At 36.9% G+C, this 26,419-nt stretch overlaps 1 protein-coding gene across 4 annotated transcripts in view; it reads left to right on the top strand.

Moving 5' to 3' along the window:
- Positions 1–26,419, top strand: part of LOC150102874 (ATP-binding cassette sub-family C member 5-like) — a 1,133,802-nt gene that overhangs the window by 184,750 nt on the left and 922,633 nt on the right. For all 4 annotated transcript variants that reach the window (XM_090397917.1, XM_090397915.1, XM_090397916.1 and 1 more), the window contains one exon: positions 17,544–17,628. In XM_090397917.1, coding sequence (XP_090254043.1) covers positions 17,544–17,628 — 85 coding nt within the window. The remainder of the gene's footprint in view (positions 1–17,543; positions 17,629–26,419) is intronic.

Raw genomic sequence — 26,419 nt, 5'->3', positions numbered from 1 at the left:
TGAATGATGGATCATTTATTAGTCTAATTGCTCTCCTCTGTATTAAGTCAAGCATTTTGAGGGAGCTTTTTGGAGCCCCACTCCAGATGTGAGAGCAATATTCGAGAGGCTTGGTGGATTTGTGACTTGTATAGTGATGACAACTGTTTAGAGTTGAAGTAGCGTCTTGAGCGAAAGAGAAAACCTAGTTTTTTGGATGCAATGGTTCTGATGTGTTTATGCCAGGAGAGGCTTGATGTCAAGGTGATTTCGAGAAGAGAAATTTCATCTTTTCTGTGAATTTGAGTTTTATCGAAAACAATGCTGGGGGAAAATGGTTCTTTTTTGTGAGAAATAGGACAGAACTGGGTTTTACTAGCATTGAAGTTGACAAGGTTGTCTGAGCTCCATCGGAGGATGGCTTGGAGGTTGGAATTAAGAGCAGTGGTGGTTGATGTTCTGTGAGTTGATGTGAGTTGTGTAGGGTAGGGTTTGTCAAATGAAAGAGAGGAATATAGTGTGCTGTCATCTGCAAAACTGTGTATTGGGTTAGAGGTCAACTGAAGTAGGTCATTGATATATAGAAGGAAGAAGATCTGTGAGAGGAAGGAAGAGAGAACTGAGTCTTCAGGGACCCCGGCATTAGTTGGATGGTGAGAGGATAGGGAGCCATCTATCATCACACATAGTGTGTTTCCAGACAGGAAGCTGGCAATCCATCTGCAGAAGTCCTGAGGCAGTCCAAATGATGGGTGTTTGCTTAGTAAGCCTTTGTACCAGACTCGGTCAAAGGCTTTGGAGATATCAAATGCAACTACTTGGGTTTCGGCGAATTTGTCCATAGCGCTTGTCCAGTGATGAATGATGTATGAGAGTAGATCTCCTGTTGAACGGCTTTGGCGGAATCCGTACTGGTGATCGCTTAATAGCCGGGTACCTTCAAGGTAGATTAGAATTTGAGAGTTGATGATTTTCTCCATTACTTTAGATAGGACTGAAGTGAGTGAGATAGGACGGTAGTTAGATGGCAGTGATTTGTCACCCTTTTTAGGAATGGGTTGAATATAGGCCAGTTTCCAGGTTTTGGGATATATACCAATGGAGTAAGAGAGTGTGTATAGGTGACATAGGATAGGAGTTAGTTCAGATACACAGACCTTCAGAATAATTGGAAGAATTCCGTCTGGGCCAGGCGACTTTTTTGTGTCTAATTTAGACAGCAGGTTTGTGATGTCTTTTTGGCAAAAGGATATGGGGGGCATTGTATGTTGGGCAGTTGGAATGACTCGATGGCATTTGACATTGTCAGTTATGTGTACATAGGAGGCAAAGTGTGATGCCTGGAAGTTAGCTTTTTCTATGGGTGATGTTGCAAATGAGCCATCTGGGTGTGATAGAGGTGGGAATAGTGTAGGGCAAAAGTTACGGCCAATTGCCTTGGCAAGGGACCAAAAGGCACGGCTTCCGTTTGGACAGGCTGCAATCTTCCTGCTTTTTGCCCATTCAAAATCTATTTAAGGAGGGTGTGAGTAGGAGAGTGAGAAGCAGGTTTTTTTCATTCAGAGTTGTGAATGATTGGAATGCTTTGCCTGAGAGTGTGGTGTCTGGAAGGAGTTTGTGTGTGTTTAAGACATGGTATGATGAGCTGTGTGTGTGTGTGTGTGTGATAAATGGACCTCCCAGATGAATCTTTGACTCCATGAGGTCTTGGGGTAATAATAATAATAATAACAGACTAGCAAGTGTTGATAGTTGATTGGCATCAGACAGGTACTATTTAGTTGTCTGGTTTTCAAGGGAATGAGGATGTATTAGAGAGGGTCCTGAGAAGGTTTCTAAGTTAGTTTCTGATCTCTGGAATGTCAGATAAGATACAGTATTGAAGGAATTCAACTTACAGAGCCTTGTGAATGGAAGACTAAGAGGGTATATGATTGAGACACAGAAGTTGGTAAGAGGTTGTTACAAGATCAATGTGGAGGAGATATTTTATAGATTAGAGGAAGGCAAGGGTAGGACGGATGGCCATACCTGGAAACTGTATAAAGATGTGTGTAAGCAGGGGAATGAGAAGCCAGTTCATTGCATGGAGTGTGATTAGTGAGCGGAATGCATTACTTCAATGATCTTTTTACATAAGAGAGTATAATCCTTTTGTGATTGAGTCCTTTCAATTCATGGAGATCAGATATTAATAATAATATAGATTCTCATGTATATTAATGCCTGAAGTATTCAGAATAAGAAGAGTATTTTTTGCATCAATTAGTTTAACTTGCCAAAAGTTATTGGCACTTAAAGTTATGGGTTATAAGTCACCAGTCCATCAAAGAGACTTGGTTGATGGAGCATGATATATTGATATGGATAGAAAGCAATATGGTATCTTTAGAGAAGGATAAGGAATCAGAATGGGAGGAGGCATTTTGCTAATCATAGCAGAAGAATTGAAGCCAAAATAAACAAAGATCAGGAGGACAGGGATGCAGAGGACAGCTCATTGGAAGCTATTTGGTGTAAGATAAAGGTCAACAGGATGGAATGTGTAGTTTCTGCTATAAGCCATTGGGTTACAAGGGAGAAAGTGGATTACATGAATTGGCAAATTAGCACATTGAATAGAGAATGACTAATTATTTGGGGGATTTCACCTATGGAGACATTAACTGTTAGATGCAGGGAGGAAAGGAAATGTAATTGATTAAGCTTCTAAGAGATAATTACCTGAGACAACATACAGTGGAAGAGACTTGGTTGCAAATGCTGGATCTGTTGATGGCATCAGGGAACTTAACAGTAGCAAGGTATCCACGGCCTTTGCTTGGGGAAAACCGAAAGCTGTCATGGGATCTTGACCTGAAAGATTGCCAGATATGAAGAATTTTCCATTAAGAAGGGATATATGTGTGGAATTACAAAGTAGGTAATTATGGAAAAATTAGGAATCAGCTTAGAGAGGTGCAATGATATAAGAATTTTTTTTTGGGGGGGAAATGTTAGCAGTGAATGAGAGATGTGTTAACAAAAGCAATTATCACACTGCACAACCACAAGCAGGAGATTAAATCAGATAATAGTTAGAGGGATGAACAACATTATTAAGCAGGTGTTATGGAAAAGGAAAATTGTGAAAAAGTTGTGAAAAGCATATAAAAAGAAAGTTAATCAGGAGGTCTGTGAGCAGTACAAGTTACAAGAAGGATGACCTGTAAACAAAGCTTGGAAATCCAAAGCAAAATATGAGAAAAAGCCAGTTGATGAGCCATAGGAAATTTCAGAGAGTTCTTTCACAATGTGGAGAGGAAGAATGAATAACTACTATGGAAGGGTGACTTTTAATGAGTGCAGATGGTAAGGAGATACCAAAAGCAAATGAAATAATTGAGTAACTGAGTGATTATTTTTCAAGAGTACCATACAGCTGGAGATATGACAGTGTGAGATGTAACATTGACTGATGTTAGAATAAAGGTAGATGAATTATAGCTGCTCATGATAGTGCTGAACCTTTAATGTGAACGTGGCCATGGGATTAGATGACATATCAACCTGTGTGTTATGAGAGTGTGTGCAAGGGAATTGGCAGCTCTACTGACCAGACTGTTTAATTTGAGTCTCAGTTCTGGGAAGATGACCACAAAGTAGAAAGAGGACAATATAGTTCCACTGCATAAAAGAATCTCTGAGGCAAAAGAGATTCCTTTATGCAGGCCAGTCATTATCTCAAGGAGTGGTGGACAACATATTGGAGAAATTGGTAAAAGATGTTTGCAAAGGAATTTGACAGGATACCACATATAGTACAGTTGTCTAAACTGGAGCAAATGGGATTGGATATGAAGCTGGTGATTGGATAAGATAGTGACCGATGGAAATGTATCAGAGGGTAGTATATAGAGGAATTGAATCTGTTAGAAGATTGATAACTAGAGGATGTAACTCAGGGCTCAATACTTAGTCTGCTGCTATATATTTTGTACATCACTGATATAAGAAATAATTTAAGGAGGAATAGCTTGAAGATGTGCCATGGCATAAAAGACTACAAGGGAAGGATGCTAGTAGTGCATGGAGATAATTAAGGAGCATCTATAGGAAGCAATATTACATTGTATACCTAAGGTAAGGAGGATTAATCATTTGGGAATTAGATGGAAAAGTAATATTATTAAGCAGAAGCTGCAAAAGAATAAAATACTCCACAGTATTATTTTATTCTTTTGCAGTATTTCCACGGTATATAAGGAGAAAGGTCACCAGCAAACTTCTGAATAGTACAAAGGTCAGGCAAGAAAGGTTACCATTGTTATCCTGTTGTCTAAGGAAGGCAAAATTACTAGAAGAAATTAGCCAAACAGACAAAAGGAAATCCCAAAGAGTTTTTTGTTATGTGGCAAGTAAGAGAAAGAATGAGTGCTGATGGTCATAAGGTTGACAGAAGGAGATAAAATAGTTGAGTTACTGAGTGGCCATGCCAGGGTATATATATCATACAGGTGAGGTTAATGCTGTGACATATGTGACAGAGATTGATGTGGGAACAGAGGTAGATGAATTGGAGGTTCTTAAAAGATTGCAGAATCTCAGTGTAAATACAGCTGTGGGATTAGATGGGATTATCAGCTTGCATTTTGTAGGAATGTTCAAAGGAACTGGTAATACCTCTGACTAGGTTTTTAAGTCTCAGCTCTGGTTGAGATCCAAAGGAGTGGAAAGAGAGCAAAATAATTCCCTTATAAGGGTCTCTATGACTGCAGTAACAAATTATAGACCAGTCAAGTATCTCAGGAGTGGTAATAAAAGTACTGGAAAAATCTGTCATACAGAGAATTCAATAATGGGTGGATAAGAATAGGATACTCAATGAGGAGCATTACTGACCCTTCGTGAAAGGTTAGTTATGCCTCAGTGATAGTGGTGTAGCTAGAGCTTTTGCTGCCCGGGGCGGTCCCTGAGTTTGCTGCTCCTCTCAATACACACCAAAAATAATACAAAAAGTCAAAACGACGTATAGGGAAATAAATTAAAACGCTATGTTTATTTTTGAAGTAAAACTTTAATTTCAACATTCTAAAATGTTATATTTCTTGCTTTTCTGTTAGTAAAATCATTGATGACATTGGCAAAGTCTATTTCATAGTAATGTAATTAATTCTTAATCAATTTTATTTAGAAAACTCCTCTCACAACTAGCAGCACTCATAACAATTGTGAGGAAAATTTGCAGCAGTATTACAATATTTGGAACTGAGTTCTTGAGACTGTATTTTAGAATTAACTGTAAAAGTTCAAAAAAGGTTCAAAGTGCTGTCCGGGCTGACCATTCCCTCTGCCCCCCCCCCCCCCTAGCTACGCCACTGCTCAGTGATTTACTATGATAGATTGTGTGGATAGTTGGACTCTTGCAATAAGTCATCGGACTCCACGGAGTTGCCTGTATACAATAATAAAAATAATATTCAGTGGTTTACTAGTGTTAAAAACTAGGAAGAGCCATAGTTGATGAAGTTGGTGTAGAGAGCCTGCAGGATGGCCTAAATGTACTAAATGTACCGGGAATATGGTTAGAGGATAACGGCTGTCAATTTAACATGGTCATGCACTTTGGGATGAAGAACACACCAAATAGCAGAGAGAAGACTATCATTTTCCTTTACAAAGCTTAAATGAGGACATATCTAGATAATTGCCTACAGATCTGGCTGTTTTGATTCTGTGGGAATGTAGAAGTGGTGGACAGAATCTAGACACGAGGGACCATGATTATGGCAGGGCTGTGGAATGCTCCCTATGAGGATAGATTGGCATATAAGTTCTAAAATGAGTTTTTTTTTTTTTTTTGTAGTTGTGACACCCAACATTTTGTTCTTTGGATGGCATGAATCAGAGAACATCAGTTTACCCCTGAATTGTATAACAGTGTGGATAGCAAAGGCTGTGTACATTGCCAGATGTGGTTGAGTCTTTGTCAGCATATGAGTATTCAAGCTGAAGCATGCTAAATATTACTTGAACAATGTTAGGGTGGGCTTCCCGTAATAAGCCTCTTACTCTGTGGAGATGCTCAGGAAAATAATGATAATAATAAATAGAATAGCATTGAAGTGGATGAACATTGAAATTAGGCACCAGTGTGTAAAAAGATTTTATGGAGTGGGTACAAGATGTTGGTGATCAGATGTGCGAATAGTACTGTATATAATGCAAGCCAGAAAAAGTGTTGACCATGGTAAAGAAATAGAAAATATGATATGAGAGGAAATTGGCCAATCAGCTACAGAAAATGCATTAGGACTTTTGACAAGCCTGTGCTTTGACTGCTATATGACAAGTAAGAGCAGGAATAATTAGAAAAGTATGATTTAGAATAGATGGTTATCATATAATACAATGAGCACTATGATTGTATATCATACTGTTGTAAAGAATGTCTGTTTATTAACTTGAATATAGGCAGGTGAAATGGGAATTAGAGTTGAAAGATCAGAATATTCAGGTGTTGATTGGGATAGGTGTTAATAAGACTATTGAATTCAATGATATGTTATTTTATATGGGTATCTCCATGGAGTTAGAAGATTCATCATGGGGGGAGACGCATCTAATTCTGGCAATCCATTTTACCTCTTACAACTTCCAGGGGTGACCCCTAATTCTCTCTCTCTCTCTCTCTATATATATATTTAATTTCACTGAAAATTTTCTTTTCTGTCAATGTTATCATATTGACACAATTTCATCGAATTCCTTTAATAACTTAAGTTTTTTTCTACTGTGTCTCCTCTTTTTCACCTATCAACTAAACTTTGCAACTAATGAGACAGAGAAGAGTTTAGGAGGGCCATAATTGCAAATGACTTTATGCACAGGTTATGCAGACAGTGTTGTGTGGAGTGAGTTTAATGGGCGAAAGGATTTGTACAAGATAAATGGCTTACATTTGAATGGATTTGATGTGCGAAGACTGGAAAAAGTGTTGCTGAGTGAAGTGAGAGTGGATGTACAAAATCAGGGAAACTAGAACTATTAAGGAGGGGAGGAAGTGGATATGCAAATATCAGTGATGCAGTTGAGTGTAAGAATGTTTATAATGTGCCCAAGCCAGTGTGAAGGACAAGAAATCAGAATGGGATAGTCAGTATAATGCATCAAGATAGGGGTGGGACAAATGGACCTCTGCATTTCATGTATACTAATGCCAGGGGTATTAAGAACAGGAAGGAAGAATTTTTGGCCTTGGGTTGGCTCTTCCTGGCCACAGGTTATTGGCATTAGTGAAACATGGCTGACAGAAGATGATATAGTTAGTGGGATAGAATGTGTAGGGTATAGTGTGTTCAGGAGGGACAGAGAGAATAAAATGGGGGAGGAGTGTTATTGATGATAGTTGATGAACTACAACCAAGGAGAATAGAAGTTGTATTGCAGGATAGTAAAAAGAGCTCATTTGAGGCTATTTGGTGTGAGATTGAGACTAACGGAACAAAATGTATAGTTGGGTGCTGCTATAGACCAGGTGATGGAATAGATGGTGGAGATAGTATGCATAGGCAAACTGATGAAATGAGTGGAAGGAGGGTAATTATTATGGAGGATTTCAACTATGGTAACATTGATTGGAAGGAGGAGAGGACACATGTGAGGAAGGAACTGGATTTTATTTAGTTACTGAGAGATAACTATCTGAGACAGCATGTAATGGAAAATACTAGGGGTTCGAGAGTGCTTGACCTAGTAATAGCATCTGAGAATTTGATAATGAATATGATCATATTGCCACCAATTGGTGAGAGTGATCATAGGGTCTTGACCTGGGAGGTGGCTAAATGTGTGAAATTTTCGATTAAGACAGGGTACATGTGGAATTACTGTGTTGGCAAGTATGACAAGCTTAGGAGATTGCTTGGTTCAGTGCCATGGCATGTAAAACTTCAAGGGCTGGATGTTGATAGGGCATGAGAAGTGGTCAAGGAGCATTTATTATTTTTTTTCAGGTCTCCATGGAGTCAAGACTCATAATTGAATTTTTGCAGGAGGTTATGTCACTATATACCTAGAGTCCGAATAGTAAATCAAGTAGGGGTTAAATGGATGAATAACACCATTAAACTTGAGTTGCAAAAAAAGAAACAACTGTGGAAGGAATTTAAGGAGAGAAAGGTGACCTGAGGCACATTAACGATATAAAGCGCAGGCCAGAATGGTAACGAATGTGGTGAGAAAAGCAAAAACAAATTATGAAAGCAAATTAGCCATGCAAGCTAAAGAGAATCCCAAATGGTTCTTTCAATATGCTGCTAGTAAAAGAAAAACCATACACGGCAGAATGATTTTAAGGAATGCCTATGGTAGGGAGGTCACTGAATCAGTCGATATAGTGGAAGTACTGAGCGAGCAATTTGCTAGAGTATATCATCCAGGTGGTGACGTTGAAGGAATGAAGGAACCATTAGTTAATATGGGAATTGTGGTGAATGAAGTGGAGGTGAATAGTCTATTACAGAACCTTAATGTGAATACGTCTGTGGGATTGGATGGTATATCTGCACAGGTCATAAGTGAAGCAGCTAAAGAATTGTCAGTGCCCTTGACCTTATTGTTTAATCTGAGTCTCGGGTCTGGTTTAGTCCCGAAGGGGGTGGAAAGAGGAGAAAATAGTTCCACTGCATAAAGGAGGATCCAAGACTACTGTTAAAAATTACCGACCGATCAGCATATAAGGAGTCGTTGTCAAAGTCTTGGAGAAAGCAGTCAAGGGAAAAATACAGGAATGGAGATTGATGAAAATGAGATACTGTATGGGGACAGCATGGTTTTGTGAAGGGTAGATCATGCCTCAGTAACTTGCTCAGGTTTTATAACACAGTGATGGCTGAACTGGATAAGGGTAATGGGTTTACAGTGATACTGCTGGACCTTGCTAAGGCCTTTGACAGGATACCACATGGAAGTATAATCTGTAAACTGCAATATATGGGAATGGATATAGGGTTGGTGAGATGGATAGGAGGGTGGTTAATGGAGAGATACCAGAGAGTAGTTTACTCAGGAATTGAGTTCATAAGATGGGCTGTCACTAGTGGTGTGCTGCAGGGTTCTGTTCTTGGACCACTGCTGTTTAATTTGTTCATTAACGATATAGGGAAGGATCTGAGAGGAATGGTTCATTTGTTCGCTGATGATGCAAAGTTGGGTAGGACAATAGTGAATGCAGATGATGTCAAAATTTGCAGGACGATTTGGATAGATTGGAGGTCTGGTCTAAGGAGAATGGATGTCAATTTAATGTTGCAAAATGTAAGGTTATGCATTTTGGGGTGAAAAGATTAGCAGCAGTATATTACATTGGTGGAACTGTACTCCAGCAGATTGATGAGGCCAGGGACTTGGGAGTGTTGGTGGATAGGGAGTTGACGTTTAGGGGATACATCACAAAAGTGGCTAAATCAGCTCATCAAATCATTTGGATGCTGAAGAATACTTTGACAAGCAAGTTATTGTTAGTCTGTATCCAGCCTTGATAATACCCCATCTTGATTACTGTGCCCAGATCTGGTCACCTAGATTTCTTCTTGATGGGGGAGGAGGTTGAGAGGATCCAGAGGCGAGTGACCAAGATGATAGCCGGTATATGGAATGAACCTTATGAAAATAGGTTGAAGATTTATGGGTTGCAGAAATTGGTTGATAGGGGCAGAAAAGGGGAGATATGATTGAGCCATTCAAATTTCTGAAGGGTTTCTATAGGATTAATTCAGAGGATATTTTTGAGAACAGGCCTTGTGGTGGGAGGACTAGGGGACATCCATGGAAGCTGGGCAAGAGTGTGGTCAGTAAGGAAGTTAGAGCTGGGTTTTTTACTTTTAGAGTGGTGAATGAGTGGAATAAGCTGCCTGAGTCTGTTGTGAGTGCTACGACAGTGAATGAGTTCCAGGCAAAGTATGATAGATACTGTGTGAATGTCGAATAGTTGTGATGGACATGATGTTTAGGGCCTCCCTTGATGAGTCTAAGGACTCCTTGGAGTTGCTCGTAATAATAATAATAACATACCTTCAGCCTATCCTCATAAGGAATATTTCAGAAACCTCTCACCAGCTTGGGCACTCATCTCTGGATCCTCTACACCACATCCTAATCCCCAAGAAACCAAATTATTGTACAGTAGTCAAGATCCAGTCAAATCATTGCCTTATAAAGAGAGATAATAACCTCTCTTTGTGTACTTGTTAGTGTATTTTATGCCATCCATCTAATACTTGGAGCTATTTTGCCAACTCTTGCAATCTACCCTCTGAACTACAACTATCTCTCCACCATTACCCTCAAGTCTCTATCCTTATCAATTTCGTGTAATCCAGTACCATCAGTGTGATACACAGCCTGCAATCTTTTCAACCCAAAGTGTGTGTGTGTGTGTGTGTGTGTGTGTGTGTGTGTAACCTTTTAACCTTATAACATTTTGCAAAATAACCATTTTCCATTGCCCACAAGACCAAGTTATTAAAAAGTTTATTTTTCACTTGGTTAGACTATAATAAATTTAGTTCAATCCTTTATCCAAGTGTGAGTAAACAAAGTTTGTGCCTGAAAATATCTTGAGGGCTGGGGTAAGGTAGTAGAACAATGGGCAACTCGTAGCAAATGTGGACCAAGCTAACATCACGTCTATCTCAGTATCTCCCATAATGCAAAATACATCTCCTTGTGAATATGTATAATGTTATGTGTTAAGGGAAGGGCCACTACCCTTTATACATACATTATACATATCTTATTAAATTACTCTGGATTTAGAGAAAGATGTTGAAAGTTTATTTTTCACTTGGTTTGACTATAATAAATTTAGTTTAATCCTTTATCCAAGTGTGAGCAAACAAAGTTTGCACCCGAAAACATCTTCAGGATGGGTAAGGTAGTACAACACCGGCAACTCGTAGCAAAGGTGGACCAAGCTTACATCATTCCTATTGTATCTCCCATAATGCAAAACACATCTCCTTGCAGATATGTATAATGTATGTATAAAGGGTAGTGGCCCTTCCCTTAATGTTATTTAAATCATCCTGCAGAATACCTACATCATCTTTATCGACTATTGCCCTCTTCAGTATTTTTCATATTCCCATGTATTTTTAGGAATGCATTAAGATTTAGTTATGTCTATAACCTGGATGTTTATTGAGAAGTGAGAGGTGTTCTTTAAGGAAAATAATGCTACTGTAAAAATAATCATAATATAGAATTATAAATCTTTTTACAATTGCTCTTGTACATTAGATATGTATTAGTTTTGGTTTCGTAACATTGATTGACACTTGCCATGTGACCGATAAGAAATTGATATTTATGTTACAAAAATGCCAAGTATTTGAAATTAAATGTACTTACCAGATTCTGATAGATGTAATATTTTCAATGGTTCTTTATTGTAATGCAGAATTGCTAAATGTACAATGATATCTGTTGTTCATCATAAAGACATTCTCTTTTCACTAATGATGACAATGTGTCAGTCATTATAGATTTCTTGCTTGTTACTTAATTGAACAGGTATGTATGCTTAATGGGGAGAATGATGGATGATTGACAGCTGACAGAGAGTGTTTGGTACTAGAGTAATGAGAGAAACAAAAAGAGAGAATGGAAGTTTGAGAATTTTTATTAACTTAACCAACAATTTGATTACATTATGTCGATGATATTTTCGTCATTTGGTCGGGAACAGTGGACAAAGATTATCTAAACAATTTACATCTCAATATAAATTACCTTTCCTTGATATCCTTGTTGAAGTAAACGAAGAGAAAAAAGGTTATCCTTCTCCATATACAGAAAACCTACCACAATAGGAAGATTTTAAATGCTGCTTCACACCACCATTCATTACAAAAGATAGGCATTATTAAAACTTTATGAGACAGGACATACAATATATCAAGCACATCAGTTAAAAGGAAAGAAGAACTGCACTACCCAGAACAGAACCTTGCAATTAATTGTTTGAACCCAAAACTATCAGAAAAATTCTTAATACACCTTCTGCAACTCCCTTACTTAAAGAAGAGTTCAAGAATGCAATCATGCTGCTTTACATAAAGAATGACACAGACAAAGTGGCTGCATTGCTCTGTGAGTACAACGTAAAAGTGGCTTGTTTACCTTGACAAAAAATATCAAGATTCCTACATCCACCAAAATTTCCACATCATCCCCATGAAAAAACCAGGCATCAATGAGATTCATTGCTGTTGTGGCATTTGTTATGTAGGCCATATAGGAAGGTTGGGAGAGATCACATGTCTGAACATGTAAAAGACATCGAAAAAGGAAGAGAGAGCATATATCAGTCCTGGCATTCCACACAACCACCACTGGCCATCAAGTACACTGGCAACAAACAAAAAATGTCATATATTGATAACTGTTTCACAAGAAAATTTAAAGAAATCTCACAAATGCTTAGGATCCCTACACAGTGCAATAAAAATCAAGGCTTAATTTTACATCAAGTATGTTATGCTTGCATCAAAAATTTAACTGCCACAGACCTAGGATATAGCATGCATGATACCACAGAACATGATAGCAACAACTAGCAATGTTCCAGCACACATACAGTAATGAATTTATTATTTGTATTCTGGTTTATCAGTTATATTTAACAGTTGTGAAGTTCTCAAAAACATCTAATATGTGTAATTAATTGTTAATGCCAAATCACTTAAGGAATTGACAACATAGATACAAATATAAATTAAATTACACTTTAATAAATATTTTTAATAAATTTGGGAGGCTTACATCAGCAGACCTTCAGCCCAACGGCCAAGAACACCTACTTAGCCCGCTAAGGGGCACCATCAGGACTTTTAGGAGAACAATAGCTTCATCACTTCATTCTCAGTTACTGTGTTGTAGTGCCTACGTGCATGTGCCTTTTTTGTAAGTTCCTTTTGAAGATGGCAACATGACGTTACCGAAATATCGGAAATATTTATTAAAGTGTAATTTAATTTATATTCGTATCTACGTTATCAATTCCTTAAGTGATTTAGTAATGCATAACCAATGTATAAGCCTGTCTACGATAATTGTTAATAAGCTTTTATTGTGTAAAAATTTTGTGTACCACTAATCCTGATTATGTAAGTCTTGCGACACACGGAACTTGTCGGTTTTAATTGCTTATTTTTAATAATCTCTTATTTATATTATAATGTGGTCTCAATACCGAAAACCTCCCACAGAACTGCTTAACCACAGAAACCTACATGTATACAAGGAGGTTAGTAGTGCATGGGATATAGCTAAGGGTCATCTAGAGGAAGCAGTATTAAATTGTATATCTAGGGTAAGTAGGGTTAATTGGGTAGGAGTTAGATGGATGAGTAATTTCATTAAGCATGAGCTGCAGAAGAAGAAAATGCTGCAGAGGGTATATAAACAAAGATGAAGCATGGCAAGGAAAGCAAAATCAGATTAGGAGAAGAATTTAGCCGAGCAGGCCAAAGAAAATCCCAAAGAGTTCTTTCATTATATGGCAAGTAAGAGGAAGTGTGACTATGGAAGATCAACCTTAATGAGTAATGATGGTCATAAGGAGACAGAAGTGGATAAAATAGTTGAGTAATCAAGTGGCCACTTTGCAAGGGTATATCATCCTAGTGAGGTTACTGCTTTAATCTAGGTGTCAGATACTAATGTGGGAACAGAGGCAGATGAATTGGAGGTTCTTAGGATATTGCAGAATCTCAATGTAAATGCAATTGTGGGATTAGATGGGATATCAGCTAAGGTTTTGCAAGAATGTGCAAGGGAACTGGCAATGCCTTTGACTGGGCTCTTTAATTTAAGTCTCAGCTCTGGTAGATTTCCAAGGGAGTGGAAAGAGGACAAAATAATTCCTTTGCATAAGGGAAGTTCCAAGATTACAGTAGCAAATTATGGGCCGTCAGTATCTCAGGCGTGATGGTAAAGGTCCTGAAAAATTGGTAAAAAAAGAGAATTCAAGAATAGGTAGATAAAAATACGCTACTGAATGAGGGTCAACATGCTTTGTGAAAGGTCAGTCATGCTTTAGTAATTTACTAACTTTTATAATAGAGTAACAGCTGAGTTGGATAAAAGAAATGGATGCATGATGATTTTGCTGGATTTTGCAAAGGCATTTGACAGAATACACATGGATCTCTGTTACACAAATTATAACAAATGGGGATGGATATGACATTGGTGAAGTGAAAGAGGGTGGCTGCTGGACAAATATCAAAAAGTGGTATATGCAGAGGCAGAAGCGTGCAAAAACAGGTGATTAGTGGTGTGTTCAAGGTTCAATGCTGGGACTATTGCTGTTTGATTTGTATATAAATGATATCAGAAATAACTTGAAAGGAAATATTTTGTTGTTTGCTGATAATGCAAAATTAGGTAATTTCACATCTTTCAAAGTTTAATGTTGAGAAATGTAGAGTTATGCATTTTGGGATAAGTAGGTTACAAGCCATGCATCACATTGGTGGGTGTTGGATTCTGATTATATAGAGATTGGAGTAATTATTATTTGTTTCAGAATCCAACATGATCTTCCATCACATAGGCTAGACTTGTAAATATTATTTAATGTAATTCACTTGTTTATAATTTAATATTCATATAACTACCTTTAATTTTATCTAATATTTAATTAATTAATCAAAGATATATGTATTAATAATGAAAAGACTGTATTAAATATTATTAAGCTATTTTATTCATTACTATATTAATATTATAAGAACTTGTATTTGATAATTTAACTGCGCATTAATTTAAATGTAAATATTCTTTATTTATTCCTATTTGTAGAAGTTTAGCATTATGCAATACCTCAATTTTATTATATTTTGTTTGGTTGTCATGGAGACGTATGTAAGTGAGCGAGCACGTTTTTGGAACAGCATGTGGGGAGAATGTTGAAAATTATTGAAAAGAGAAATCACAAATTATTGAAAATTATTGAGAATAAAATAAAAGAAATTATTGAAAAGAGAAGTCAAAGAAATCACGAGAACAATTTAGGCAGGAAGAACGCATATATAAAGGAAGAACGCTGAAAAAATATATAGATTAGAGAGAGAGAGAGAGAGAGAGAGGATTAGCATTCGGTTGGAATCAGAGGATATTCTAATTCGGCATTCGGGAATCAGAGTGTGATAATAGCGAGTCGGCAAGACACTCAAGCAGCTAATTAAAAGTCCAGTAGTCGAGAAGCGGTTAGCTAATAAGTTGTAGAATAACAATTATAGCTACGGAAGACAGCTGAGTGACTACTGAATGAATAGTGATACTAGAGTTGAGATTTAATTTCAGGGTCGACCTTTCAAGGACATACGGAATCTTTAAGCATAGCACGGAGTAATGAGAGAATAGTAGAGGCTGTAAAGTTGAAGTTTACTGTTAGCTGTGTTTAGAATTATAGTGCCTAAAGAATTAATTGAATGCAGGAAGAATGAACAACTGTGCATATAAAACCTCAAGTTAAGAATTATTGTGTGTTGCCTTAATTCATGAGTGATCAGTAGTACTTCATGCAAGAACGTTTGTTCTGTGTATAGTGACCGATGATTAATTCAGTTATTGGTTAGAAGATTTATTTAATGAGTGCCGTATACTGTTTAAAGCGTTTACAGTTATAAAAAGTGTTTGTGTGTAAGTTGATGAAGAAAAAAGATTATCGGTAAGATTATTCCAACCATTAATATTTCTATACAGAGAGGTGTGTGAGTTTCATCCTAGAATTTCCTTATACTAACAGTAACTATTGCGGAGAATTAGCTGAAGTGTAAAATTAAAAGTGTTTGTTTGTGAAGAGGTGTTACTGCAATTTTTATTGTATTTGAAACTTAAAGAACTATGAGATATTGATGTGAATGATCATTAAGGAACTTTATTAAATAGTTAAAAGGAACTGTGAGAAGACTGTACTAGAGATAACAGATTTACCATTGTCTGAGTTTGTATGATTGTACTTATCAGTAAAATTTATGATTTTAAAAATTAAATGTTTGTTTTTGTTAATCAAAAGTTGTATTTTGCCTGAATCTCTTTTACTGCACCATTCATAAAATATTCGAACCAAAGCGGGTAAATTGAGTAAGTTAAATATACTCGGCCAGTATATATATTAATAACATATTAAGGAGAAATAGTTGAGGGTTGATTTTTCTTCAATTCTTGAACTAATTCAGATATAGAGTGGCGCAGTCTATAAATATAAATTTTCTCTATATTTGTATTAGAAATCAACTAGCAACTATTTTTTGTTTAAGAACATCATAGTGACTAACATGTCGGATCCAAAGTATAGATTGAGAAGAAGTAGGATCCAACAGTGGCACTGTACTCTAGGAAATAGATGAAGCTAGAGATTTAGGGGTGATGGTAGACAGAGAGTTATAGTTTAGAGGACATATTTTACTAAGGTTGCTAAGGTAGCCCATAAGATTACTTGGCTATTGAAGAACACATATTAACAAGTAGAGATAAGGAAGTTGTTATTCCTCTTTATAAGGCCTTGATATGCCCACATCTGGATTACTGTGCTTAAGTCTGGTCCCCTGGATTTCTTGGGGATGAGGAAGCAGTGGAGCATATTCAGAGGTGAGCGACCAAGATGGTGATTGGCATGGGGAATGTTCAATATGAGGATAGAATGAAGGTGTGTGTGGATTGCAGAAGTTGGTTGATAGGAGAAAAAAGAGGGAATGTGATGAAAACATTTAAGTTTCCATCATATATCAATTATATTTGATAGGATAGATGCAGGGGAAATGTTTCAGCACTTGGATAGAGGGACCGAAACAAGGGGTCATCCCTGGAAGTTGAATGAAGGTGTTGTTATTAGGGGTGTAAGGACTAAATTTTTTGCTTAGAGAGTTGTGAATGAGTGGATTCGGTTGTCAGAGTCAGTTGTGAGTACTTTGTCTGTTAATCGGTTCAAGGAGAGGTATGATAAATTGGGTCTCTCACAATGAGTCGCCTACTCCCTATACAGGAATAAAAAGCATTAACTGATTTTTTTTTTTTTTTTTTATAATAATACTGTGAAGCATTATTATGAATATTTCTTATGCTATTTCTTATCTTATGTCTATAGGAGAGTTATTTTTTTTTTTATTGTGATATGATTTATTTACAATTTATTTAAAGGTAGAATGCTGTTAATAATACAAAATCACTAGATGCTTAGATGTCAGTATTAATGAATAGCCTTACTAAGTGAGATCACTAGATATGACAGATGATTGACACTATAAATTATTTATTTGTATTCCTTTTTACTCTGCTACAATTGAATATAGGGGATTGATTTTAACACAAACTTTACTAGGTTATGCAATGATTGGTTCGTTCCAGCAAAAATGTCAAAGTGAAGTAACGAATTAAAATATATTACTTAGAAATTTGGCAAATCAGAAGTTAACATATATAGAGGCAATTGATCTTTAATGTATGCTGTTAATCTACTCATAAGTATTGTAATACCTTTAATTTTAGTTAAATTTTGAATTTTTTTCTTTCAGGTGTGTATAACAAGCGAGTTGTTTACATACATCAGTACAGTTAAGCTTTATGCATGGGAAAAACCATTTTTGAAATTAATGCAGAGTAAGTATTTTTAGCATTAAGGATCTGAAATTTAGGGCAAATGTTGCCAAACTTGTGAGAACAACACAACAAATTCTGGGAATGATGCGAAGGACACTGACATATGGAAATAAGGAGATTCAGGTTCCATTGTATAAGGCTCTGATTAGGCCACACATTGACCACTGTGCACAGATTTAGTCACCTGGTTTTCAAAAGGACAAAGATATTGGAAAGGGTCCAGAGGCAACTAAGATAGTCTCTGATCTCTGGAATCAAATATGAGGAAAGGTTGAGAAGATGCAATTTACAGAGTCTAGTAAGATTCTGTTGAAGAAGGTTCTAAGATAAATAAGGAGAAAAAGAAATGGTGTGCCTTTTCCATGCTTAACTAGAGTTAAGCATGGAAAAGGCACATCAAATAAGTGGTATCAGTGGAACTAGTTATAGATCCAGGAATGAGCTATGTTTGTATGCAAATGCTAGAAGTGTAAGAAACAAGGCAAATGAAATGGTTGCATTAATTGAGTCTGATCACCCAAGAATTATTGGAATAAGTGAGACATGGTTGGATGAGGATGACATCCTGAGAGGAAGATGGAAGAGAATGATGTTTCATGAAGATAGAAAGGGGAAAAAGGAAGGGTGAATGCTATTGATGATAGAGAAAGAGTTACAAAGTAGAGATGCAAGAGGGAAATAGTGCCAGTGGTTTTGAGGCAGTATGGTGTGAGATAGAGGTGAATAGAATGAAATACTTGGTTTGATGTTGTTATAGACTTGGTAATATGGATGGTGGTGACTATGAAATGTATAATCAAATTAGCCAAGCAAATAAGAAAATGGTGATCATTATGGACGATTTTAATTAAGGAAATATAGACTGGGATGATGAGATAGCAACTGCTAGTAAAGAAAATGAGTTTCTTGAGTTTTTTAGGGACAACTACCACAGTCAGTATGTAACAGAGGGCACATGAGGATTGAGGGTCTTGAATGTGATCATCTCATCAGAGAATGTAATTATAAATGATCCTTTCTTTTAGTGTTACACGGTGATCAGCATTCATTTTAGAAATTATGGACTTTACAACCATGTTATAAATAACTCTTTTTAATATCCCAACGTTTCGATCTTCATATTAAGATCATCATCATCTGGAACATATACAAATATACAGGACAAGCTAAGTTACATTAAATACAGTAAGCTAAAGAAACAATGAATTGATCACAAATTATTCTACTGGCATGACCTCTAGTGGGAAAAAAAATAATAATTATTTATAAACAACATCAAAAACAAAAAGCTAAATTCTATTTATGATAACATGAATAAACATTCTTTCTTACAGATAGTTTTCTTTCAGTAAAAATGATGTCCTATTTTTAGCATTACAGTTGTAATTTTTGATTTAGGATCCTGGATTTTCTACAGTCCTGTTTATAGTTGATCTTAGAAAGGAAGGTTCCATGGGTCAAACCCATTGAACATTCTTTTTTTAATTTTTAATTTTTTTTCAATTTTGCAGGAGGTTTAGAGGTGGCTTTGAGGTTGTATTATTGTAGTATTCTGTTTATTTTATTTGATGTCCCTCTGATGTAAGGAATGGTTATAGTTTTATTGTAGTCTGGTTTGCTTTGTTTATTATTGAGGTCTTGTAGAGAATTTTGTGAATAGTGTTTTGGCTGTACCCATTTTTTTGAAGTATTGCTGATAACTTTAAATGCATCTTTCAGTGCCTGTTCACTGGAACAGATCTTCAGAGCCCTGTTTTTTAGTGTATTAATGACACCTAGTTTTTGTGTTGGGTGGTGGTAAGAGTTTATGTGTATATATTGGCCAGTATGTGTTGATTTCCGGTACACAGTGAAGGAAAGATTGCCAGAAGGATAACGTGTGACAAGTGTATCTAGAAACGGAAGTGTGTTCTGTTTTTCAATCTCAATTGTGAACTGTATGCGTTTGTGTTGTTTGAGTAATTATAAATGAGGTATCAGATCACCCTACAGTGGGTGAGAGTGACCATGAAATGATTACCTGGGTGGTGTCCAGCAGTGTGGGGACCTCTGTGAAAAAAGGGCATATGTGGAACTAGAAGACTGGTGATTATGAGGAGCTCAGGAGACAGCGCTTGGTGTAAGGAGATCAATGCAGCTTGGGGGATATTCATTAATTGTCTAATAGAAGGAATGACTAAATGTATTCCAAGCATCAGAAGGTTAAATAAGATAGGTGCGAAATGGTTGAATGAAGAGATTAAGCAAGCAGTACAGAGGAAAAAAGGCATTATGGAGGCACCATAAGAGAAGTGGTAATAATCAATTCCATGAGGATTGCAAAGAACAGGCAAGGACAGTGACTTGGAGTATGAGCAGCAGTTAGTTAATGAAGCCAAAAAGAATCCTGTGGAGTTATTCCGATGTGTATCCAGCAAAAAAAAGGATGACATTGATTGGAGGAAATGGTTTAAGAACAATTGCTGCAGAAGATATAGTGGAAATATTTAATGAGCAGTTAATAAAGGTCTTTCATTCATGTGACATCATGGAGAGTTTGAGAGCAGTTGATGATGAGGAGAGATGGACTGTAAGTGAGCCAGAGGTATATGGGGAATTGTGCAAACTTGATCTTAATATGGCTATGGAACTTATTATATCACCATGTATTTTGAAGGAATGTGCCAGGGAGTTGCCATCTGCCTTGACATACTTTTTTTAATCTAAGTCTTGCACTGGGTTGAGTTCCAAAGGAGTGGAAGTAGGGCAAGATTGTTCCGCTACATAAGAGAAGTGAAAGAACTTGAACATCAAATTATAGGCCTATTTTGTGTGTCAGATGGTGTGATTAAGGAGTTGGAGAAGCTGGTGAGAACTAGGATCAAGAATTGGGTTGACAACAATGCTATTATCTTTAATGAACAGCATGGATTTGCTAAAGGTAATTCATGTTTTAGTAATCTACTTACTTATTTCAGTAAGGTGATGGCTTCATTGGACAGAGGAGAGCGATACACAGTAGTATACTTATATTTTGCAATGGCTTTTGATAGATTACCGCATGATAAGTTGATAGTCAAACTAGAGCAGATGGGATTGGATATAAGATTAGTGTATTGGATCAGAGACTGGCTATCTGATAGGTATCAGCAAGTTGTGTATGGGGGAGCAATATCCCAGAAAAGGAAAGTCACTAGTGGTGTGCCTCAGGGGTCTGTTTTAGGGCCATTGCTATTTAACCTGTATGTTAATGATATTGCAAATATTTGGATGGGAGGTAAGGAGTTGCCTTACAAGAAGACTTGAATAGATTGAGTGGACAGGAACGGGAATGGTAGTTCAATGTTGAAAAACATAAGGTTTTAAAATTTGGGAAACAAAGATGGGATGAAGAATTTATGCTTGGTGGAGATATATTGTTGGAGGCAGAGGAAATAAGAGATATTGGGGTGATAGTGGATAAGGATCTGAAATTTAGATAATATTGCCAAAATTGTTGGGACAACACAACAAATTCTGGGAACGATGTGAAGGACACTGACTTTTAGAAAGAAAGAGATTCTTGTTCCATTGTATAAGGATCTGATTAGGCCACATATGGACTAATGTGCATAGATTTGGTCACCTGGTTTTCAAAAGGACAGAGAGGTGTCTAACTAAGGTAGTTTCTGATCTCTGTAATGTTGAATATGAGGAAAGTTTGAGAAGATGCAATTTACAAAGTATTGTGGATAGGAGGAAGAGGAGTGATATGAGAGAGAGGGACCTACAAGTTAGTAAGGAGTTGTTATAGGGTCAATGTTGAAGAGGTTTTACAGAAAATGGTGGGAGAACCAGAGGTCATGCCTGGAAGCTGTATAAGGAGGGTGTGAGCAGGGGAGTGAGAAGCAGGTTTTTTTGCATGCAGAATTGTGAATGTTTGGAATACCTTGCCTGAGAAGGTGGTGTCTGCAGAGAATTTGAATGTGTTTAAGGTGCAGTATGATGAGCTACGTGTATGACAAAAGAACCTCTTAGATTAGTCTTTGACTCTATGAGGGATCTTAGGATAATAATAATGATAATAATTACTTTGGTTTAATTACCCCTTCCTTTTGTAATATAAAACATGTCAGATAATCTGGTTGGCTGGACGAGTAATGTTTCCCAACAAATACAGTTTGTGGGTTTGAATCCCCCCTGTGGGCTTGGATATTAATAATTTCTCACCATCTTTATGCTATTTCTTGTATTGTTCAAGATTGCATTGTTGGTATTTGGACCCCAAGGTATTAGTCAGAAGTGCTATTTCCTATCAGGGGGATGTTGGAGGCTACTATCAGTCCCTGAAATAGAGGCTATTCATGACTTGGAGCAGATGCATATGCAGCTGCACCTTACCTGGTTGAAAGTCAATGTGGTTGATTTTTGGATATCTCCCCAGAAACATGCTTATTTAATGGTGGCACAGGTCCCCCATATCTCATTGATAATAATTTTTTCAATCATTGATTTAAATCAAGGGTGGTGGAGCAGCCTTTGGCAAGACCTCTGAAAACAAAATCTTGCCAAAGGCTGCTCCACCACCCTTGATTGAAATGCTGCTGTTAGTCCATGACTGCTTATTCATCCAGATACCCTGCTTATCTCATAGTTACCCTCATATCTGGAGGATGAGCCATTATCTGCCACTTGTGGACCCATTCGGTTACAATCAGCTTCATGACTGCTGTAACCAGTTCTTGAGCATTGAGCCTCACATAAAGCTGGATACCAAATGGGTTTTAAAATAGACTAATATCAGCTTATGATAAAATGGAAGAAAGGCTTACTGTATAAAATAGTCAAAATAATCGACTCTGAAATTACTAGAACAAATGATATCCAATTTATCATACAGACTGGATTGCCATAAGGATCTGTTCTCACCCTAGCTCTATTCAACTTGTACACAAGCAACATGTCTTCAAAGACAGCCAAAAGTTTATCTACATTGATGATATGGCATTCACAACTGAGACAATACCTTCCAAGGCCTCAAGATCTGAGCTCAATGCTAAACTCCTTTGAAAGCTATCCCCCTAACTTTAGCAAAACTGTTGTATCAGATTTTCACCTAAGTATTTACAAGGCTCATAGAAAACTAAAAATAAACTTATCCAACAGGACTCTAATCCATGAAAGTAACTCTTGTTACCTTGGTATCACACTTGACACAGCTTCACATACCAGCAACATTTGAAAAAGAACCAAGTTAAAGATATCTGCCAGTAACAATATTATAAACAAACTTACAGGTACACTTGGGGTTGCAGTGCTTCATCTCTTAGAACTGCAGTGGTGGAGTTCTTAAAACTCCACCACTGGCTCTGGAAGACCTGGCTCTGGTCTTCCCAGTGGTGGGGTATTGCTTGCCAGTTTGGACCTACAGTCTCCATACGAGTCTTTGTAGACACACAAATACAGCTCAGCATAACAATGAGACCCATCTCTGGTACTTTACTTAAGATTTACTCCTTTCCCATGGTTGCCTGTTTTTTCTCACATCACTCCTCCATGTTTCAGAAGAGAAGCTATCATCAAGAAAATAAATAAAATCAGAAATAACACAAACCTTCCTCCATCAAGATATCTCTCCACCTCCAGCTCTCCCATCTGGCTTGTGGAAATACCAGATGATGGTCCCCAGAAATGGTTAGAGAAGACTCTGGAAGGAACAAGTACCTGATCAAGATTCAGCTGTCAAACTTTCAGGATTCAATCTGCCTCAAAACCTCTGGAGCCAGCTAAGCAGATTTATTATTATTTTTTATTACACCCTGCATGGAGACAGCAGACTCATTGTGGGAGGTTCATTCAGCTGACAACATAGCTGTCATACTGAATCTTAAAATTCTTGACATGCCCTATATTAACAGCATATTCCTGTAATGTGTTCCATTCACTGATAATTCTCCATGTAAAAAATCTAGTCCTCACACTCCTCTTCACCACACTCTTACACAACTTCTAAGGCTGGGCTCCTTTTCTTCTCCACTCACCTTCTACTCTTTTTATAATCCCCCTCTGGATTAATCTGATAAAATCCTCTCACTATCACCTCTTTTCCTCCTATCCACCGAACTCTACAAACCACATTCCTTCAGCCTCTCTCCAAAGTATTCCGGGGACCTAATATTGTCTTAGTCACTTTTCTCTGGATCCTCTCCAATGTTTCCATGTCACATTGAAAGCTAGGTGACCAAATCTGAGCACATTAGTCCAAGTGTGGTCTGACTGGTGCTTTATACGGTGGCACAATCACCTCCCTATCCCTACATGTTAGAATACATCATATCATAGCGGTAGTACGATGTACAGTATTTGCAGCACTTGCAGTATTCCCTCTAAACTCAGTCCACTGTCAACCTTCACTCTCGAATCTCATCCACTTCCTGCAGTACAGCATCATCAGTATAGTACACAGCCTTATATTTCTGCACTCCAAAATGTAACACTTTGCACTTATTAATATTAAAACTACAATTCCACTCCTTTGTCCAAATCAGAAGTCTATTCAAATCTTCCTGAAGAGAATTGATATGAGCATTGCTACTTATAATTCTCCCAAACTTTGCATCATCAGCAAACAACTGAAGATTCCCCAGTCATTCCACATGATATATCATTTACAAACAAGTTAAACAGCAGGGGGCCCCAAGAACAGAACCCTGGGGCATGCCACTGGTTACCTTCCTTTTTTGAGACGCTATTCCATCATACATAACTTGCTAGTATTATTCATTCAGAGAGCCAATCTTCAATCCCAGCTAACCAATTTACTATCTATTCCATTGCTTGCAGCTTGTACACCAATTTATTCTATGGTAATCTATCAAATGCTTTTGCAAAAGTCCAAGAATATCACTGTATGTGATTCTCCCTTATTTAACACACTCATCAAGTTGTTATAAAATGCACGTAAATTGCATTTTAGAACTTGTGAATGATTTTGTAAGGAAAAAGTAACTGTTTTCCCATATTGAGTTCTTTAAAGCACAGTCTGGATGAGGACATTTTTGATAACATGTCAAATCGTTTAATCTAATATTAATGAGCTGTTACTTGCTTTTATATAGCACTTTCATATAAACCTATTCTTTCCTCAAACACACACACACGTACATATAAATACATACAGAAATTGAGAAATCATGCAATGCAAGAAAGAAAGATAGCAAATATCTTATCAGTATTACCGCTACAAGTAAGATAGAAACAATGTAAATATCCAGCTAGATAATCATAAAATGTAGGTTTTTTCATCTTCATTCTAGCCATTGGCTGAAACAATTAAACATATTATCCAGCAGTGTTGCCGGGTAAGATATGTTTCATCTGATTATCGATATACTGAATGTTATCTTGCAAAGATACTTGCAGACACAACTTTGCTAGATTGCTTGTGAAGATACCTGAATTTCATCTGTACTGAGATTTTCACAAGTTATTGTCAAAAAAAAAATTATTATTATTTTTTGCTATAATGTTTGTTTCACCAGTTTTGCAGTTTGTTATAAATGGTGGTGAATGGCGAATACATGTGATCATGTGAGGTGAATCATACTGGTGATTTTGAATTAGTAATAAAAGAATCATTCATGCCCTTTGAAAAGACCTAAGTTAGTCATTCCCCTAATCAGCCAGCCTCAGATGGAGGTAGTAGTTTTACTCCAAGAAACTGAATCCCCACCCCCACCCCCCATGCACACACCTTCTTCCCATTCCATAAAGCAGACAGACCAGCTATTGAATGCACAGAGATGACAAGCATTACCTTCCTCAGCATTAATTCTAAACAAATTAGCTAACCTCACAAAATTATTATACTGGTCGATACATCTAAAGCAACTAAGAATTATGTGAGGTCAGTATATTATGACTGAGATTTATATATCATTATCATCAGCCATTGTCGATCCACTGCTGGATGAAGGCCTTTTCAAGATTACTCCAAAACTGTGTGTCCATGGCTGTCCTGTCACTCCTGCAAATCTGATAACATCAATCCAGTGTGATTTAGGTCGGCGTCATGGTCTTTTTTCCTCTCATGGAATCCAATCTAGTACTTCTTTTGTCCATTGTTGATCTTGTCTTCGAGCAATATGCCAAGCCCATTGCCACTTCAGATGTTTCACTCTTCCTATAATGTCAGACACTTTCGTTTGATTTCTTATCCATGTATTCCTTTTGTGATCCAGTCTTGTGATACCAAGCATACTTCTTTCCATACTAAATTGTGTTGTTCTTAATTTTTGAATTTCCTTTACATTTAGTGTCCATGGTTCACAGCCATATGTCAATATAGGAGAATACATTGGTTAAAAACTTCTTTTCAGGCATAATGGTAGTTGGCTTTTGAATATTGAATGTAATTTTCCAAATGCTTTCCACCCAAGCATTGTGCATCTTTAATTTCATCCATGATATTTTGTTTCATTGATATCTGTTGTCTTAAGCATGCGTAATGATCTATTTGTTTAGTTTCATCATTATTGATTTTTATTATTTCTGGTTGGAAATAATAAAACATGAACATGAAGAAGATAAACCTAAAGTTTGTCTTCTTTAGGTTTATCTTTAGCCCAGCTAGTTTGCTATCAATTTGGAGTTCTTGGATACGAGTCTGTAATTCATGAGCAGTTGAAGTAAAGATAATTATGTCATCGACAAAGCTTAAATGGCTTAAATATCTTCCATTTATCTTCATACCTTTCCTTTCTCAATCAAGAAGTTTGAATATTTCTTCTAGGCATGCTGTGAATAATTTTGGAGATATTGTGTCACCCTGTCT

The sequence above is a fragment of the Typopeltis vanoorti genome, chromosome 9 (genome assembly GCF_054136105.1).
Source record: "Typopeltis vanoorti isolate ZY-2024b chromosome 9, IOZ_Tvanoo_1.0, whole genome shotgun sequence".
NCBI lineage: Eukaryota > Metazoa > Arthropoda > Arachnida > Uropygi > Thelyphonidae > Typopeltis > Typopeltis vanoorti.
The sequence above is the reverse complement of the archived record's forward strand: the minus strand, read 5'-3'. Positions and strand labels throughout refer to the sequence as shown.